The following is an 18159-nucleotide window of genomic DNA, read 5'->3' on the forward strand; positions in this document are numbered from 1 at the left end:
TAGTCGAAAACGATCATGGTCCAAGCATGGTGAACCAGCTCAAACCACTTCAAAGGCTGATATCCACCAAAAGAAGGTTATGCTGTCTGTTTAGTGGGATTGGAAGGGTGTGGTATATTTTGAGCGATTAATTCGGATGTTTACTGTCAACAATTGGACAAATTGAATACAGTCATCAAGGAGAAGCGACCAGAATTGGTCAATCGTAAAGGTGTCATATTCCACCAGGACAACGCTAGACCGCACACATCTTTGGTCACTCGCCAAAAACTGAGTGAGCTTGGCTGGGAACTTTTGATGCATCCGCCATATAGCCCTGACCTTGCACCATCAGACTACCATTTATTTCGATCTTTGCAGAACTCCTTAAATGGTAAAACTTTCGGCAATGATGAGGCTATAAAATCGCACTTGGTTCAGTTTTTTGCAGATAAAGGCCAGAAGTTCTATGAGCATGGTATTCCACACCAAATTTGCCAGGAAGATGGCAAAAGGTTATTGAACAAAATGGCAATTATATATTTGATTAAAGTTCATTCTAAGTTTTATTAAAAATGCATTTACTTTCTTTTAAAAAATCCGCAATTACCTTTTAGGCAACCCAATATTTTTGCAAAAATTCAAGCGACTAGCTTCATTGTTTCAAAAGTTAGCGTACTTTTGACAGACAGACGGACGGGCGGCTAGATCGATTTAAAATGTCATGACGATCAAGAATATATATACTTTATGGGATCTTAGACGAATATTTCGAGGAGTTACTAACGGAATGACGAAATAATACCCTTTCCCATGATGGAGGGTATAAAAATTAATTAAATAAAAATTGCATAAAGGTATAAAATTGAATTATTCACTTTCGGGAATAATCGATATAAAATTGGTCAACTACTTCTAAGCGTTGTCAACTAAGGCGTACTAATATATTAATCAGTAAAAATATACGAAAGAACGAGCGCAGCATAATACCTGTGTAAATATTGTTATCACGTTTTAAGTGCTAAAACCTAATATGACTAAAATAAGCAAATCGTTTATCAAAGCAGCAACATTTACGTAAACTTCTTTAACAAAGAGCTATTAGAAAGAGAATAAAATAGCTTACTTTAAATATATGCCATATAAATACATTTTTTTATTTCATTACCATATATGTATGTATATATCTTTATCATTTAAACAATTAGTAAAATACAAACATTGCAAGCGTCATTGTCCATGTATCTAAGTTATATCATAAAAATGAAAAATCCAAAAACAAACTAAAGCACGAGAAATGTCCATTTAGCAAATATCACTTTATTTTTTCGGCATGCAATTTAACCACAGGATTTTCAATTTCACATTTGCTTTGAATCAATTTCAACTCGCAATCAAACGAGGTTAGCTTTCTTTTTTTCTCAATGACATCAGCAGACATGGAATTTATTGTACGTTTTATTACAGCCTGTAGAGAAGCTATAGTACGCTCTAAAGCAGTGCCTAGTTGATCGTCTGACGCCTTGTAGCTGTGAGCTAAGAAAAGAGAAGCAAATAAATCCCCAGTACCTGTGAACGAAATGTTCGTGCCTTGCTTTGGAATGTTGAGAGCAAAACGGGGACCATTTCTTTTACTTAGAAATGCCCGAAGCTCACCAGGTTTTCCAAGGTCACTACTGGAAATAACTACAGTATCGATACCCCGATTGTGGAACCATTTAACCGATTCCCAAATGTCATTTTCATTTGAAATAGTCTTTTCTGTTAGAAGTTCCACTTCGTATTGATTTGGTGTAAGAATGTCCGCCAAGGGTATTATTTCGTCACGGTAAATGGGAAGAAGTTCTTTTGGCACGTACATTTGACCATTGTCGCCCATCACAGGGTCGCAAACTGCAAGAAAAAAAACTTAAACACATGACTAAATCGTATATATTTTAAAATTATCTCATTTTACCATACCGTATAAAATGTTTGGATTAGTAGCTCGTAGTTTAGCTACTATTTTAGATACTTGTCTGAGGAACGAACCATTGCCAATATAACCGGTTAACAGATGAGAGTAACAGTCCAATAAACCATTTTTTTCCAGGCCGTCAAATAAATCAGCTATTGCAACAACAGATGAGTACATTTCAGTGTCAAAAATCAGAAAGAAGTGTCAATCAGAATTTTCTCACCCAATTCCTTCTCCTGCAATACTTGACCTTTGACGACATCGTAACCCGTGTGGTTTGAAAATTGAACCGAATTTATTGCATCCACTTCAAATCCCAATACCTGAAGATAAACCGTTTCTTAAATAAAATTAAAAGTTGCTCCTTCCATGTAAATGCTTACTTGCAGGGGGAATGTTGCACTTTTGTTGCCTACATAGCCGTGTACTACATGGCTCTGTATAGACAGTACACGTTTCTTCGAAGTTTCTATGTTTTCCGCGGACGACATTTCTCAAGGGGATCCAAAATGCAAGTGACTAATTACGCGAACAAGTTTGTTTTGTTCTTAATTTGGTTTGTTATCTGCCTTATCTTCTAGGCGAGAACAGAATAATTTACAATATTCATTGAGTGAAATGCGCTATCATATTTAATGCATTAAAATTAGGCTTGCCAGGTGCTCATAGCTAGAAGTCGGGAAACGCAATACCATAAGTCGGGCTGCTCAAAAAAAATTTATATTTCATCAGCTTATAAATATATACAAAAAATTATACATCTTAGGGTTGGTATTCTGGAATAGCCGCTGAAATGTTCAATTGTTTCGCAAGCGAAATTTGACAGCAATCCAATGTTTTTGCTTCACTAACAAAACACGTTTCTTTATCTGCACTTCTTGTTTTCTCTATTTTATATACTATTTTCACATAAATAAAGAAAAACGAACCACTGAAACCAATAAAACAAACAAAAATGATGCCGGTAGTAGTTTTAAGTGTTGCCACTATAGTAGTTTTTTGTCATTTTCCTCGCTATAAGCAGAGTACTACCTTTCCGCCTATTTTTAGCCAATGTTTTTTTTTATATGGAGTTTAACAGCATTCCGCCCGAAAAGCTGAACAAAATACTCAGCTTTACATAAAGCTTTACTTGAGATAGTAGATCGACTCATATGCCAGCCAGATTGGATTTATGTTTTATTTATTTGTTTGTTTTCACATATAACAAGATAACAATGGTATCATAATTGCAGTATGTGAGATATTAATGATATTCAATTTAGCAAGAAATATGGATTAACATAAATAACATTTAATTTTACAAATTATTTTAATGATATTAACAATAATAAGACTCAGCGATATAGGATGTATAGGTATATAGTAAAGATTGAATTTTACTTTTCCACATTTCAGAAATCAGGGTATAAAAGTAGTAATTTTTGAGCTAAAATAGCAAATCGGGGAACTGCTATATCCTAAATTTAATATAACTTGGAGCGTATTTGCCATAGACGTTGATAATTTAAATACAATTCTGCGGAATGGGATGAAAATGTGCCTTAAGCCTAGTACTAAGTTCATTCGCAAGAAAATTATCTATTAAAGCTGCCATCACACGACTAGACATGTCATATGTAATTTCAAAAATATTGTAGTAACTCTGGTAGTTGTACACAACGTGTGAGACGAATTAAAAATTAAATAGGAGAAATGGATATTGGATAGATATTCAACTTTTTCGACTAAATCCATGTCGAAACAATTAAAGGTGTTCTCATTTGTACAACAACCACAAATCATATGGTGCAATCCGCCATCTTGTTACAAAGCAGATCGACGTTTTGCCAACACACACAAAGAAAGAAGATAACAACAAAGAGAATTCAAACAAAAATTTGACATCTTAATGCCGTCAAACCTGGCCGGCTGTTAACAGCTGTTTGCGTGCAACCACCTTTTTAAATCCGCCTTGGAGCTGGCTTTTATTTCATCGAATATACATGCAGACAAATGTCTATACAAAAAAAGTACAATACATATGATAGATAGATATGGTAAGATAGTTGTCCTCTTCGAGAAAGGAAATCAGCCCAAGAAAAACCTAGAATGACTGGGGAGATTCGCAATATTGGAAAAGAGGTCTGCAGACTTTTTAACAGAGCACGTCGTGAAAAAGCGGTAGTTTATTGGGATGTGTATTACACACGGCTCAAGGAATATAATAAGATTACCAGAGCGGCAAAACGTGCCTCCTGGAAGCTTTTCTGCGAACAGGTCGATAGCGTTAATGACGCCGCCAAGATGAAAAAGTTTCTCTCAAAAACTCATGTCCAAACTGAAACGTTAGTAGACAAAATGGGAGTGGGAGCAGAAACAACGGAAGACATATTGAAGCTTTTGATGAAACCCCATATTCCACATGATGGAATATTTCCGGCGTTACTACAGAAAGAGAAAGACTGTCTGGCCAAAATTTTCACAGCGTGCCTAGGACTTGCATATGCTTGGAAAGCTTGGCAGGAGGCAAGGGTGGTGTTTATACCCAAGCCTGGCAAGGCAAGTTATTCGACATCAAAGACCTACAGACCGATAAGCCTTACGTCCTTTCTACTCAAAACCATGGAACGTATTGTGGACACCACGATAAAGAGTGGGATTGCTCAAATACAAACAGCATGCCTATGTCAAGGGACGGTCGGTGGAGACTGCCCTGCACGAGATTATGCATAAAATAGAAGAATCCTTCGATGCCAAAACATACACACACATCGAGGGACCTTTTAACAATGTGCGGACCGACACACTGATCTAATCCTTAGACCAGTACCGGGTGGACCCGGTCCTTAGAGACTGGATAAACCATACGCTAAAGAACAGGTGGATAAATTGTGTGTCCCATGGCATAAATATAAGGGAGAAAGTGGCATAGGGGGGCATTTTACCGCCACTCATATGGGTGACCACCATAAATGATCTATTACGGATGCTGACTGAGGAGGGATTTTAACCCGTCTGCTACTCAGACGATGTGATAATCTTTCTAAGGGGTAAGGATCCGAACGAGGTATGCAGAAGGGCAGTCATGGCATATGACTGAGCTAGAACTAGAGGTCTCAAAGTTAACCCCGAGAAGACTTAAATATGCCTGTTCACGAGGAAGACGAAGGTGGGCCAATTTAACGCACCACGTTTTCTCAATAATTTCGATATCTGACAAGGTCAAATACTTAGGTGTGATCTTGGACACGAAACTGAATTGGAAGTGTCACATTCAGAAGCGTACTGAGAAGGCTCATAGATGGGACCCGAATCCGAGGACAGTCCACTGGCTCTACAGGAGCATTATTAGACTAATACTTACTTTCGCCTCAGTATTTTGTTGGACTGCTTTGTAGAAAAAGTGCAACATAAGCAGCCCTATTCTGAATAACAATTCTCTGGGAGTTTATTCCCTACTCCCTTTTCCCCTATTCTGAACCATAATACGGTCTTGCAGGTCAACGAGTTTTATTTAGGCTCGGTTGTGGGTGTGCATTAAAGTTAAGAACCATAACACACAAACAACGAAAAATGGCACAAACTAGTAACAAATTCGAAATCAGAGTATTTAGTGCAAATACTGATTTTGGCAGAGAGTGCACTCACTTTGGTTGTTGTTAGATAACTGCTCCTACTTGTCAAATTTATCTTGAGTGTTATTGAATTATATGAGAAAATAGTAGATACAAATCGTTGCGTCAGTACAAATTCCGCTTCCATTAATTTGCAAATGTAATTAAATGATCGCGAAATGGGCACCAATCAACTCTGCCACAATGATGTCGTCTTTGTGTTCTCGCGAAAAATAGAGTCTGTTTGATTTCCCGACAATTTAATATGCATTTCCGCTGCGAATGAAGTCAGTACTAAATGTTGGACGACATTACACACACAACAGTCATACAAAACCACACAACAAAAGCAAATACTTGTAACCAAGTTCATTAGCAATTATCTTTTTAATTAATTGAAGCGAAATTTGTTTTGGAGCAGCGAAATGTCGCTGGTGTTTTACTCAAAGAATTCAGTACCACCTCTACGGAATGTGTTCGCATTTTCTTCGTCACCACTTTTTTACAATGCCGTTTGATAGTTGTTCGGGTAGAAAGTCAAAGTCAGTACCAAGATATATTTTTACATTTTTTACCCACTAACAAAATATTGAGTGCACATGTCAAATGCTGGTGCAACTGTCAGTTAAAACCAAGCACTGACTTCGAGTTTTCGCCCGAACAGTTGTCAAAACCCACTATAAAAAAATTATGTGAAATGACTACGAAATTTTTTTAAAAAAGCAGTACTAATCTCTTTTTACAAAATGATGTCAATATGTTGCTGGCAATATTGCTAAATTTCGTAGATTTTAAATGTACATGTGCAAGACGGATTTAATAAGGTGGTCTCACGCGAGCAGCTGTTAACAGGTGGCCAGGTTTGACAGTATTAAGATGTCAGATTTTTGTTTGCATTCTCTTTGTTTTTATCTTCTATCTCGGCAAGATGGCGGATTTCACCATGTGATTTGTGGTTGTTGTACAAATGAGATCAGCTTTAATTGTTTCGCAATTGTTTTTAAATGCAGTCAATCATCTGTTTACAAAAATTGTTGGTTTTAATTTTTTAAGAAACGTTGTTTTTTTTCTATTTGTTTTATGTTTTTTTTGTAGATATATTAGGGATATCAAAGACACTACACCCACCCAGAAGTCTATGTGACTCTCTTATCCCTAGGAATACAATAAAAACCTCTTCTCCAGTGCCCTCATTCAACTTGGGCCAGTCCGTGTACATAAAGGGACCAGTGAAGGACCAACGCCATAGGCCTACCGCAAAACAAACGAATGCCCGAAATCCGAAGAGCGTGAGTTCCTGACTCTATTAGTCAGAACAACATTATTTTTATACAAGTGGAATTTGCTGGCAGAGGCTTTTGGAAAGTTGTACTTATTTAACTTATACCAACGAAAATACTACAAAATCTAATTATTGGGTTGCCTAAAAAGTAATTGCGGATTTTTTTAAAGAAAGTAAATGCATTTTTAATAAAACTTAGAATGAACTTTAATCAAATATATAATTGCCATTTTTTTCGATAACCTTTTGCCATCTTCCTGGCAAATTTGGTATTCCACGCTCATAGAACTTCTGGCCTTTATCTGCAAAAAACTGAACCAAGTGCGATTTTATAGCCTCATCATTGCCGAAAGTTTTACCATTTAACGAGTTCTGCAAAGATCGAAATAAATGGTAGTCTGATGGTGCAAGGTCAGGGCTATATGGTGGATGCATCAAAAGTTCCCAGCCAAGCTCGCTTAGTTTTTGGCGAGTGACCAAAGATGTGTGCGGTCTAGCGTTGTCCTGGTGGAATATGACACCTTTACGATTGACCAATTCTGGTCGCTTCTCCTTGATGGCTGTATTCAATTTGTCCAATTGTTGACAGTAAACATCCGAATTAATCGTTTGGTTCCTTGGAAGCAGCTCAAAATATACCACACCCTTCCAATCCCACCAAACAGACAGCATAACCTTCTTTTGGTGGATATCAGCCTTTGAAGTGGTTTGAGCTGGTTCACCATGCTTGGACCACTTGGATCGTTTTCGACTAACGTTGTTGTAAACAATCCATTTTTCATCTCCAGTTATGATTCGTTTTACAAACGGATCGAATTCATTGCGTTTAAGGTGCATATCACAAGCGTTGATTCGGTTTGTTAAATGAATTTCTTTCAATACATGTGGTACCCATATTAAAATTGACGCCAAACAAACAAATGTAATCAAAATTTCGCGCACTTTTTTTCTAAAGCAAGCTAAAAGTAACAGCTGATAACTGACAGAAAAAAGAATGCAATTACAGAGTCACAAGCCGTTGAAAAAATTTGTCAACGCCGACTATATTACTACTATATTACCGACAATTACTTTTTTGGCAACGCAATACTATAAAAATAATAGCTGAATGCGTTTCTTTTTACATAGTTGTGCGTTCGTTATGGGTGGGTTTTGATTGAAATAACATACATATAGTCCATAAAGCCTGTGTTCATGTGACAATTTCTTTTTTAATAATTAAAAAACAACATAAAAAAATAAATTAAGTTAAGTTTTATTGTATATGTTGTTTTTTTTTTGTATTTCTTAAATTAGAAAACAAAAACAAAAATGCAAGTTTGCTTTTGCTTTTTTGTTCTAACGGTTCTTTTGTCTCATAAGAAGAAATTATGACAACCAAAAAGTTTGCGTTCACTTTGTTTACTTCGAAAGTACCGTTACTTTTTATGATGCTTGATCTTATTTTTGATCAGCTTCAGTTCATTATCATAACAAGTGATAGTTACACGTGTTTTTTTCTTTTAATTAATAAATTTGGAAACATGGAAACTAAAGGAAATGAAATATGAATATCTGAAATTAATTAATTATTAAGTTGTGGAAAGAAGGACAAAGCTTTAGAAATATTGGTGGAACAGTTGGAAGAACGTATTCTTCTGTCCAGAGCGTAATTAATAATTACAAAGAAACCGGCATTATAACTTCAAAGTCTCGGCCTGGGCGTCCAAAAAATTATCCGTTAGAGAAGAGCGCAAAGTGATTAATATGGCAAGCAACAACCCTCGTATAACATCAACCAAAATTGTTGAAAATATTAAAACAATGTTTAAAAAAAGCATCTGTGCCGAAACTGCCAGAAAAATATTACATAGAGCTGGATTTCATGGAAGAGTTGCTCGAAGAAAGCCGTATATTTCAGTCATAAACAGATTAAAGCGGATTGCATTCGCTATTACTTTCATCAATAAGTCTCCTGAATTCTGGAAACAAATTATTTTCTCCGACGAGAGCAAATTCTGTATATTTGGCATTAAAGGTCGGCAAATAGTGTGAGCCAAGTCCGAGACTGAGCTGGAAAAGCAAAATTTAGTTGAAACGGTAAAGCACGGTGGTGGTGGATCAATTTAAAATTTATTGAGTCCAAAATAAATAAATGGGGTTATCTCAATATTTTGAAAAAAAAAAAAATAAACCAAGTGCTTGAAAAAAATTCGTCCCATAGTGGTTGGTGTGTATTGCTATCTTTGGCTTTCCTTTTCCATTTGCAATCTCCGGTCATTGAAAGAAACAAAAATCCACCTCTGAAAAAAAATCTGTCTGAAAAATGAGATAGACCTTTAAAATCCCAACAAAGTGTTTGACTTTCTAGTGGGATTTGGATACAACTCTGAAATTGAAAAAATCCTTTAGCTGTGCTAGGGACTTTGCCTAGTGCTCTACCCAAGATACATTCATTGACAGGTAGAGGCAATTACCCAACATTAAAATATTGATTGCATTGACTGTCAAAATCAGTGATTAGTGCTACTTCGATTTTGTGTGTGTTACTTGTTCCCGTCATTTTTCGTTGTTTGTGTGTTATTGTTCATTACTTTAATACACACACACACAACCAAAACTCGTTGACCGACACTTCGCGAGAAAAAATTGAACTCAGCTGTTTACGGTACCCAACCTGTTAATTATGTCATGGCTCCACTTAGACACATTTACACAAGGTAAAGTCTTTGGCCCAACAACAATGAAATCAACTATACATCCCTGTGGAAATTGTGGCGTAAATTCACACTAGGCTGTCAAATTTCTGAACACTTCCTTAATGACATTCTAGTTTTTATTTGCATTATCATATGTTGCAGCCGCAACATCAAAAGATTTATGATTATAAACATGTAAATTATAAATGAAACAATAACAATTTGAAAAAGAAACAAAATGTAAAAACCTTTAAAATTCAAACAAAGCATTCGACGTTCTAGTGCGATTTCCATGGAACTCTGGAATTAAAAAATTTCATCGGCTGGGCTAATGATTTCACATAGGCAAATTGATACAAGGTGAAGTCAATAGCCCAGCTGATGGAATTTATCAATTCCCTAGTTGTTTCGAAATCTCATTAGAATGTCAATTGCTTTGTTTGAATTTATATTTACTCATATATAGTTCCTTTTTTAGATTTTAAGTGGTGTAATATATATATATATATATATATATATATATATATATATATATATATATAAATTTTCCTAGGACTTAACATTGTGTACATTTTCTTAGAACCCTACCCTCTATTGACGTACCTCGAAAAATTTACTATTACTATGTATCAGCTGTTTTCATATTTTGGTTAGGTTGAGCCTCTGGATGTTATGGAACTAGTTCTGGTTTACTGATAAGCCCTAATTTTTGTAATACTGGATTGAAAGCTGCGTGTTAAGTGAACAACTTTCATTTTCTTTCACTATAATATTCTTCCTAAAACTGGCATGATGCCTTCTTTGACAAGAATTTTCGATCGTAATCTGCGCTTTGTAAATGTCAGTCAATCACGTTTGATGAGTGCTAAAGTATTTCAGACGGCCGGGAATGTAGCTGATGGAGAGGATGAAGGTGATCGTTTCATTTATTTGGATAGAAAATTTAATTTATATTTTTATTTGTTAATTTTCAGAATTCCGCGTTCTCAACCTGCGTGCTACACAACAAAAAGCACATTCAAGGCGGGAGTACAAGAAACCTGAGGTTATGCCACCTCGCAGCTTAAAAATGGCCACCGATCAAGATTGGACAGCGGTGTGGCCTGCACCACGTTCTTTCCATCCTGCGTCCGTACCTCTTCCTATTCGTCAAGGATTTACAGTTAAGGGAGCAGCGCCTCCATCAAAATTTGCTAATGCGGAATTAATGAAAATACCGAATTTTCTGCATCTGACTCCGCCAGCTATTAAACAGCAATGTGAGGCAATTAAGAAATTCTGTACACCATGGCCTAAAGGTTTGGAAAATGAAGAGAAATGGAAACGTCATTTCCCAATTGACGTCGTTAGTACTGATTATTGTCAATCTCTGCCTACAATACGTAATCCGGAGGCAAGGCGTGTCAGACTCACTGTTAAATTATCCGAACTTAAATTTGATGCTCATGCAAAAGATAAATTTTTACGTTTGTTAGGTGGACGATACAATCACGAAACCGATATAATCACAATTGTGGCGGATCGATGCCCTTTGCGAAAACAAAATTATGAATATGCCATGTACTTGTTAACCGCATGCTATCACGAATCTTTCGTTACTGAACCATGGGAGGAGAGTAAATGCGAAGCAGATATGGAATATTACAAGTATGAGCGCAATAAGTCCAAAATATCCGTCGAGTCCATTTTGAATTGGGGCAAGACAGAAAAGGAATGCAAATCTGGAGAATGTACAGGCTACATAGAGAGCTTAGAAAATCTTATAAACGATGGCGAAAATGAGTATAGTTTGAATAAATACAAGGAGGAAGTAGTCAAAATGTTAGCGTTTAAAAATTAAGATATGTCTTTAAATGTTCGGCGAAAGTTAGCAACCCAATATTATTCAAGTTTTAAATAAACATAAAAGGTATGTCTTGGTATTTAATAGCTTCTTAATTTTGCAATAATCTCCATTTCAATTGCTTAAAATTCAATGTATTGTTTTATTATATTGAATAATAACGAAATATCGTAAATAGTTGCTTTGATATTTCAATTGGGCGTCTCATCATCCCCAACTAATGTTACAAGTTCAATATCTAAACTTTTAAAGGTTGTAGCGTAACCACAACTTTTTGTTTTTAAAGCAATCTGGATGATTCAACGAACGGAACTAGAAGGCATTTTTCTTCTTCTGTTCCTGTGGTATCACAATAGACGAACCGTCTACGTGGGGCTGCCACTTAAACTTAACTTTACTTCAACTGACAAACGGACACACGGAATTGCTTGTATGGTCAAGATCCACATCCTGTGGTACTGAGTTCAATTCAAAAATATACATGTTTTTTAAGAAAGCACAAAATTTTGACAAATAAGTAAATAAATATGCTTACTATGGCTGTAAAATCAAAATCGAGCGATCGATTTTTGTGGAATTCTAAGAAATGTCATAAGATCATAAATACATAAATCAAATCATCAAATTTGGTAAATATCTGTTGGCAAAGGTCTATTATTGCAATATTATGGGTCGTTTTTAGATAACAACCTAAGTTCAATTGAGTTGTCAGTTGACAAATTTATATTACGCATGGCAACTTTCAACCGAAGTTGTCAATGCCAGTTGCTAAAAATTTGATTTTTTAGCAAACTACTTTTTTGTATCCACCACCGAATGATCGAAATATGTATTTCCGACCCTATAAAGTATATACATTCTTGATCGTCGTAAAAATCTAAGATGTCCGTCTGCCTGTTAAAATCATGCTACAGTCTTTAAAAATAGAGATATTGAGCTGAAACTTTGCACAGATTCTTTTTTTTGTCCATAGGCAGGTTAAGATCGAAGATGTGCTATATCGGACTATATCTTGATATAGCCCCCATATGGATAGCTGCCATATAGACCGATCTCTCGATTTAAGGTTTTGGGTCCATAATTTGGGTCAGTGAGTTGTGTTAGGGCCTTTGACAATCTTCGTTAATTCGGCCCAGATCGGTCCAGATTTGAATATAGCTGCCATATAGACCGATCTCTCGATTCAAAACCTTGGCCTCTAAAAGGCGCATTTATAATGCAATTTCGCTGAAATTCGACACACTGCCTTATGTTAGGCTTTACGACATCCGTGTCGTGTATGGTTGGGTCGGTCTATATTTGGATATATCTACCAAAAAGACCAATATTTTTTTCTACAAAATTGAACAATGACTTGTATTTATTAGACCACTTAATGTCCGTGCCGAATTTGGTCCAAGTCGGACCAAATTGGGATATAACTGCTAGGGGGGTGGTTTACGAAGGTGGTTTACATATATACCCAAGGTGGTGGGTATCCAAAGCTCGGCCCGGCCGAACTTAACGTCTTTTTACTTGTTGTAGTTGCTCTATTGTTTTTATTAGTAAATAAACAATGACATTAAAAGGATATAATATTTTTTTGTGTTAAAATTGTTCATTTGTTTCTATATTTCAAATCTGTTGGTGTTTGAAGTCAATAATTTTTCTTTTATTCCCCTTTATTTCGTTTGGCGGTGGCGTAGTCGAATGTCGATTATGGTTGTCGAAGACGAAAATTCGTTTATATAATTTAATTGCATTCTAAACAAAATCGGGCCTGTTTGTCGAAAAAGTATGAAACCTACTTTTATGTTATTTATTTTGTATTTACCACAATATTTTTCTATTATCAAACTGTAGAAGGCGAAAAAGTTACAGAATACCACGAAATGGGATATTTGCCTTTGATTACGACTGCTGTCGATTTTCGCCTCCGACAACGGGAATAAGAGTGATTTATCAAATTTCTTAGTGAGATACACATTGATAGGACGGAAGATGACACTTAATAAAAAAGGAAAAAAAAAGTAAAAAAATTACATCGATGGTTTTTCCCTCTTAATGCTGCCAACATTTGTGAGGTACTATGCCATTTAAAAATGTCTCTCCAAAGAGGTGTCGCACTGCGGCACGTCGTTCGGTCCCGGTTATAAAAAGGAGGTCCCTCATCATTGAACTTAAAATTGAAGCGGACAGCACTCAATGATGTGTGAGAAGTTTTCCCCTGTTCCTTAGTGGAATGTTAATGGGCAAAATTTGAATTTGCATTTTGCATAGCACAGGAATATTTAGAATTTAAACACTTGAGCTGGTGATTGAAGCATATTTCTAAAATTAAAAACTTTATACATATATAAAAACCAAAATAAAAGAAAATCTTAAACATAAAAATTTTTCAAGTTTTTTTTGCCTGTTAGGGCGAGATCATTAAATTTTACAATTTTTGTTTGTTTCTCTTTCGAGACGAGCTCAATTAAATACGATTGAAATACAACATACCAACGCACGACCCTTGAAGCCATCACACCTAATATGGTTGAAAAGTCTTCTAACCAAAGACGAAACGCGTCCCATAGTGGTTGGTGTGTGTTGCTATCTTAGGCTTTCCTTTTCCATTTGCATCTCCGATCATTGAGCTCGTCTCGAAAGAGAAACAAACAAAAATTAAAAAATTTAAATCTAACGCAGTTTTACCTACGTAAGAATATTAAAAAGCGTATTAAATGAATTAATTAAAAATATAACTTAACAAAACCTATGTATTATGACAGAATAAAAAAAGGCATTAAAATAAAGCAACAGTGACTCTAGCTGCTCAAATAACGGAAATATATAATTCAATTTATTTTAAATTCTAAAGTTTTCTATTGTCTTTCTTAACTACTTATACTATTTGAGACTTTGGCCATATTGGAGTTTGGGGTAATTTATGAGCAAAATAATAACTTTTTGAATTAATTATTTAAGTATATTTGTTGTCAAACCTAGTCAAGCTCCTGAAGGTGAGCAATAACTATACTTAAACCCGGCACGGGATAGCTGTGAGCACCTGTTACAGCGGCGATCGGTCCTTTGGACTGGAACGAGCTTGCTCAACTACAGGAGCTTGACGAGGATTGCCACCTCCACATGAAAATGTGGCTAAAACTACAACGACGACCGAGGTATTATTCTCTTCAAACACAGGATTCGCTGCTCATTACTCCCTCCCGGGAAGCGAATCCCAGGAACACCCCACCCTTGAGCGCGTTCCCCTAATTGGCCGTCTTCTGACTACATTATCGCCGATGTCCGCGTTGATAGCTCTGTCACGTAGCATACATTCAGTCAGGGAGAAACTCACTTGGACCCCCTGCCGACGCATCTCCTCGTTATTAAATGCCCTCCCAATATTCAGGAAAGCCGCCATCACGTACTCCTTCAGTCGGAGAGACGTCTCGTCCGACCTCCCTCACCTCACCTCACCTTCAAGTCTTTTTTTTAATAAAATTGTCAAATGCTACTTTTTATAACAAGCTTAATTGACTCTTTATATTTACGAACATTTTTTAAGTTTTGTGGTAAGAAATTCCACTGAGGCGAAACACTGGTAATCCCATGGCAGCCGGTTGTACGCACCGGTTTGACCCGATGGAATCCACATCGGCAAGGGCTGCCGCCTCAGTGTACGTGTTCGTCTTTTTTCGTCATGGGAGAGGCACATCCCGGAGTGCCTTCTCCGTACGTTTCTGGTCCGTGCCGGGATTGAAAAGAACCCCGGACCCTGGTTCTGTTCGGTTTGCCAGAACCGCCTTCATCATCGGTCGGTGTCGGTGAGGTGTACCCGGTGCTTGGAGTGGGTATATTTCCGTTCTTGCTCTGGCCTAACTTCGCTTCGGGAGTATAGTCATACTGGCTATGTCGCTAGATGCTGTGCGAACGTAGCCAGCAGTGGGTCACAAGCGTCGCCGTCATCGCCTTCGGTGTCCTCGTCGTCGGATTATGTGACCCTCTAGGAGAGGTCGGGGGGTCCTTGCCCTGTCTCTCTAGGGAGAGCCATTCGCCGTATTCGTGGTCTCCGAGCCGATGAACAGCCATCACAATTTACCGTGGGCGAAGTTACGAATGTCATCCGTGGCGCCAAATCTTCCAAAGCGTTGGGCCCCGACGGAATCTCTACATTGATGTTGAAGAATCTGGATTTACCTGGAGTTGAGTACCTTACCGCTGTCCTTAACCTGTCATTGAACACTCTTATAGTTCCCGATGTCTGGAAAATGGGCAGAGTGATCCCGCTACTAAAGCCTGGAAAAGACCCGAGTTTGGGGGAGTCGTACAGACCGACCTCCATTCTCTCACCAGTGGCAAAGACACTTGAGGCATTACTCCTCCCGAGCCTCGTAGGAGAATTTCCATTCGCCGAGCATCAACACGGATTTCGGAGACTGCACAGCACAACAACAGCTTTGCATGCCATCACCACACACATTTGCCGTGGCTTCAATCAACCCAGGCCTTGTGGTAGGACGGTCCTCGTGGCACTGGACCTATCGAAGGCATTCGACACGGTCAGCCATGCCAAATTATTTGAGGACATCGCCAACACGTCCCTCCAGCCAGGCCTTAAACGTTGGGTCGCGAATTATCTGTGTGGCCGCCAGTCATTTGTGGAATTTAGGGATAAGAAGTCAAAACACCGTAGAGTGAAACAGGGAGTTCCCCAAGGCGGGGTGATATCTCCGGCACTGTTTAACCTCTACCTTTCCTCCATCCCACCTCCTCCAGACGGCATAGAGATCGTATCATATGCGGACGACTGTACGATCTTGGCATCAGGCCCCCCACCCATTGATGACATCTGCGATAGGTTGAACGTCTACCTCAACGAGCTTGCCTCATATTTCGCTGCAAGAAATCTGAAGATATCCGCCACCAAATCTTCAGCCACACTGTTCACTACAAATACGCGTGAGGTGAATTCTGAGCTGACTGTGATGGTCGATGGAGAATTGATTCCGACCATCAAGTGTCCCAAAATACTTGGCGTCACATTTGACAGCTCCTACACTTTCTCCCCACATGCCACAGCAATCTGCAATAAAGTCAAAAGTAGAAACAAGGTCCTCAAGTCACTCGCTGGCAGCACTTGGGGTGCAGACAAAGAAACCTTGTTGACCACGTACAAAGCAATTGGCCGGTCTGTGGTAAGTTATGCAGCGCCAGTGTGGTCACGTCAGCTTTGTGACACGCAGTGGAATAATATTCAGATCTGTCAGAATGCCGGCCTCCGAACTGCGACGGGCTGTCTCCTCAGTTCTCATGTGGACCACCTCCATCAGGAGACAAAGATCCTACCAGTGCGAAGACATAACTACATGCTGTCTAAGCAATACCTTTTGGGCTGTTATCGCAGAAATCATCCAAATCATCATCTTGTGGATAGATACCCACCGCCCAGAAGCCTTAAGGTAGATCTACATGATCTAGAGCGTGAGGTTCAGCGCTACAAGAGAGAACCTCTAGATCAAGCGGCATATCAAGCGGGTCTGAACAACATTCGTGCAGACACGGTAGCAGACGTGTTAATTGGCTACCGGGTGAATGTAGTCCTTGGAGAACGACCGCCACCCATTGCACCCGAAGAAATCGACCTCCCCCGGCAAACCAGAGTAGTTCTGGCTCAATTACGTTCCGGCAGATGCAGCCGCCTCAATTCCCACAGAGCTAGGATTGATGCCGACGTGCAAGATGTATGTCCCGATTGTAACCAGGGACCGCACGATACACGTCACCTGTTTAACTGCTCGGCCAGACCCACTCGACTCAGACCCAGATCCCTGTGGACGCACCCCATCTTAGTCGCGGAGTTCCTGGGTCTTGACACTCAACAGAATCAAGCAGACGAAAGATAGAACACAATAAACTGCTACAACAACAACTGGTACAATTGTATAATTGTAACGTTATGTATCTGGGAGTTTCTGCTACTATTTAGAAAGTTTAAAATGTTAAACAGAACCGAACAGATAATTTTAAAACCTAACGTTTATGTAGTGCTCGAATGGGCATCCGAGAAATTCAATGGTAAAACGCTGGTGATTACCGGCGCTAACAATAATATAGACATAACGCAAAATTCAAAAAAAAAATCACGATAAAAGCTTGTACAGATTACAGAAATTTGTTCGCGGCACGGGATAGCTGTAAGCATCACACAGGCTGGAACATTGAGGTCCGATCTGTGTGGTGTTCAATGCAGTCACGGGAAGCTTAGCTGTAAGCTACCGGACACGTCCACATGTTGTGGATAGTGGAATGCTCCATACGGAGTAGCAGCAACGGCAGTCGCGGACAATCAGCGGTATAAGCGGAGAGTCTCAGTGAGAGGCCGGGTGGCACCGGCTCTTGCACAAATACTAAGTGCCTATGATGCTCGATATGACAAGGCGAGTTATTGCCGCCTTTAAATTACTAATGGCCACCTTGTTCCCGCGGCGATCGGTCCTTTGGACCGGAACCAGCTTATTCACACAGGAGCTTTTTAAAAATGCCCTCTCACAGACTCGACTAATGTCGTCATTTAATTGATTACGGCATACCTTACTGGTTTCGGTGTTGTTAGATGCAAATACCTGAATATCATCGGCATATATACGGACAATCAACGGTATCGAGCGGAGAGCCTCAGTGAGAGGTCGGGCACAAGTGAGAGGTCTTGCACAAAGACTGAGGGCCTATGATGCTCGATATGACAAGGCGAGTTATTGGCCTCTTTAAATAACCAATGGCCACTCTGTTCCCGTGGCGAAGAAGCATGAGAACAACAACACGTCAATAGAATCAAGTGTTTTAGGTTAGGTAGA

The 18159-nt window shown here is 38.5% G+C and overlaps 2 protein-coding genes across 4 annotated transcripts; one reads left to right on the forward strand and one right to left on the reverse strand.

The window, feature by feature from the left end:
- Positions 1 to 1279: 1279 nt before the first annotated feature.
- LOC106094914 (pyridoxal kinase) lies at positions 1280 to 2656 on the reverse strand. Its single transcript, XM_013262148.2, has 4 exons — positions 2320 to 2656; positions 2160 to 2259; positions 1942 to 2088; positions 1280 to 1872 (listed from the first exon to the last, which is right to left on the reverse strand). Exons 1-4 carry the CDS (start codon positions 2425 to 2427, stop codon positions 1295 to 1297), a joined length of 933 nt encoding a protein of 310 aa, XP_013117602.2. The 5' UTR covers positions 2428 to 2656; the 3' UTR covers positions 1280 to 1294.
- Positions 2657 to 10125: 7469 nt separating this feature from the next.
- Positions 10126 to 14015, forward strand: LOC106095164 (small ribosomal subunit protein mS35). 3 transcript variants are annotated; one of them, XR_009396507.1, is made up of 4 exons: positions 10126 to 10405; positions 10467 to 11401; positions 13021 to 13109; positions 13178 to 14015. XR_009396507.1 is itself a non-coding variant. In XM_013262409.2 (2 exons), the coding sequence occupies exons 1-2, from the start codon at positions 10282 to 10284 to the stop codon at positions 11330 to 11332; spliced, it is 990 nt and encodes a 329-aa protein (XP_013117863.1). In that variant the 5' UTR covers positions 10126 to 10281; the 3' UTR covers positions 11333 to 11414. The 3 variants fall into 3 exon arrangements, 1 of the variants encoding a protein (XP_013117863.1); XR_001222703.2 differs by lacking the exons at positions 13021 to 13109; positions 13178 to 14015 and adding an exon at positions 11622 to 11943; XM_013262409.2 differs by lacking the exons at positions 13021 to 13109; positions 13178 to 14015 and having other exon boundaries at positions 10467 to 11414.
- The last annotated feature ends 4144 nt before the right edge of the window (positions 14016 to 18159 follow it).

The sequence above is a fragment of the Stomoxys calcitrans genome, chromosome 1, assembly GCF_963082655.1.
Source record: "Stomoxys calcitrans chromosome 1, idStoCalc2.1, whole genome shotgun sequence".
NCBI lineage: Eukaryota > Metazoa > Arthropoda > Insecta > Diptera > Muscidae > Stomoxys > Stomoxys calcitrans.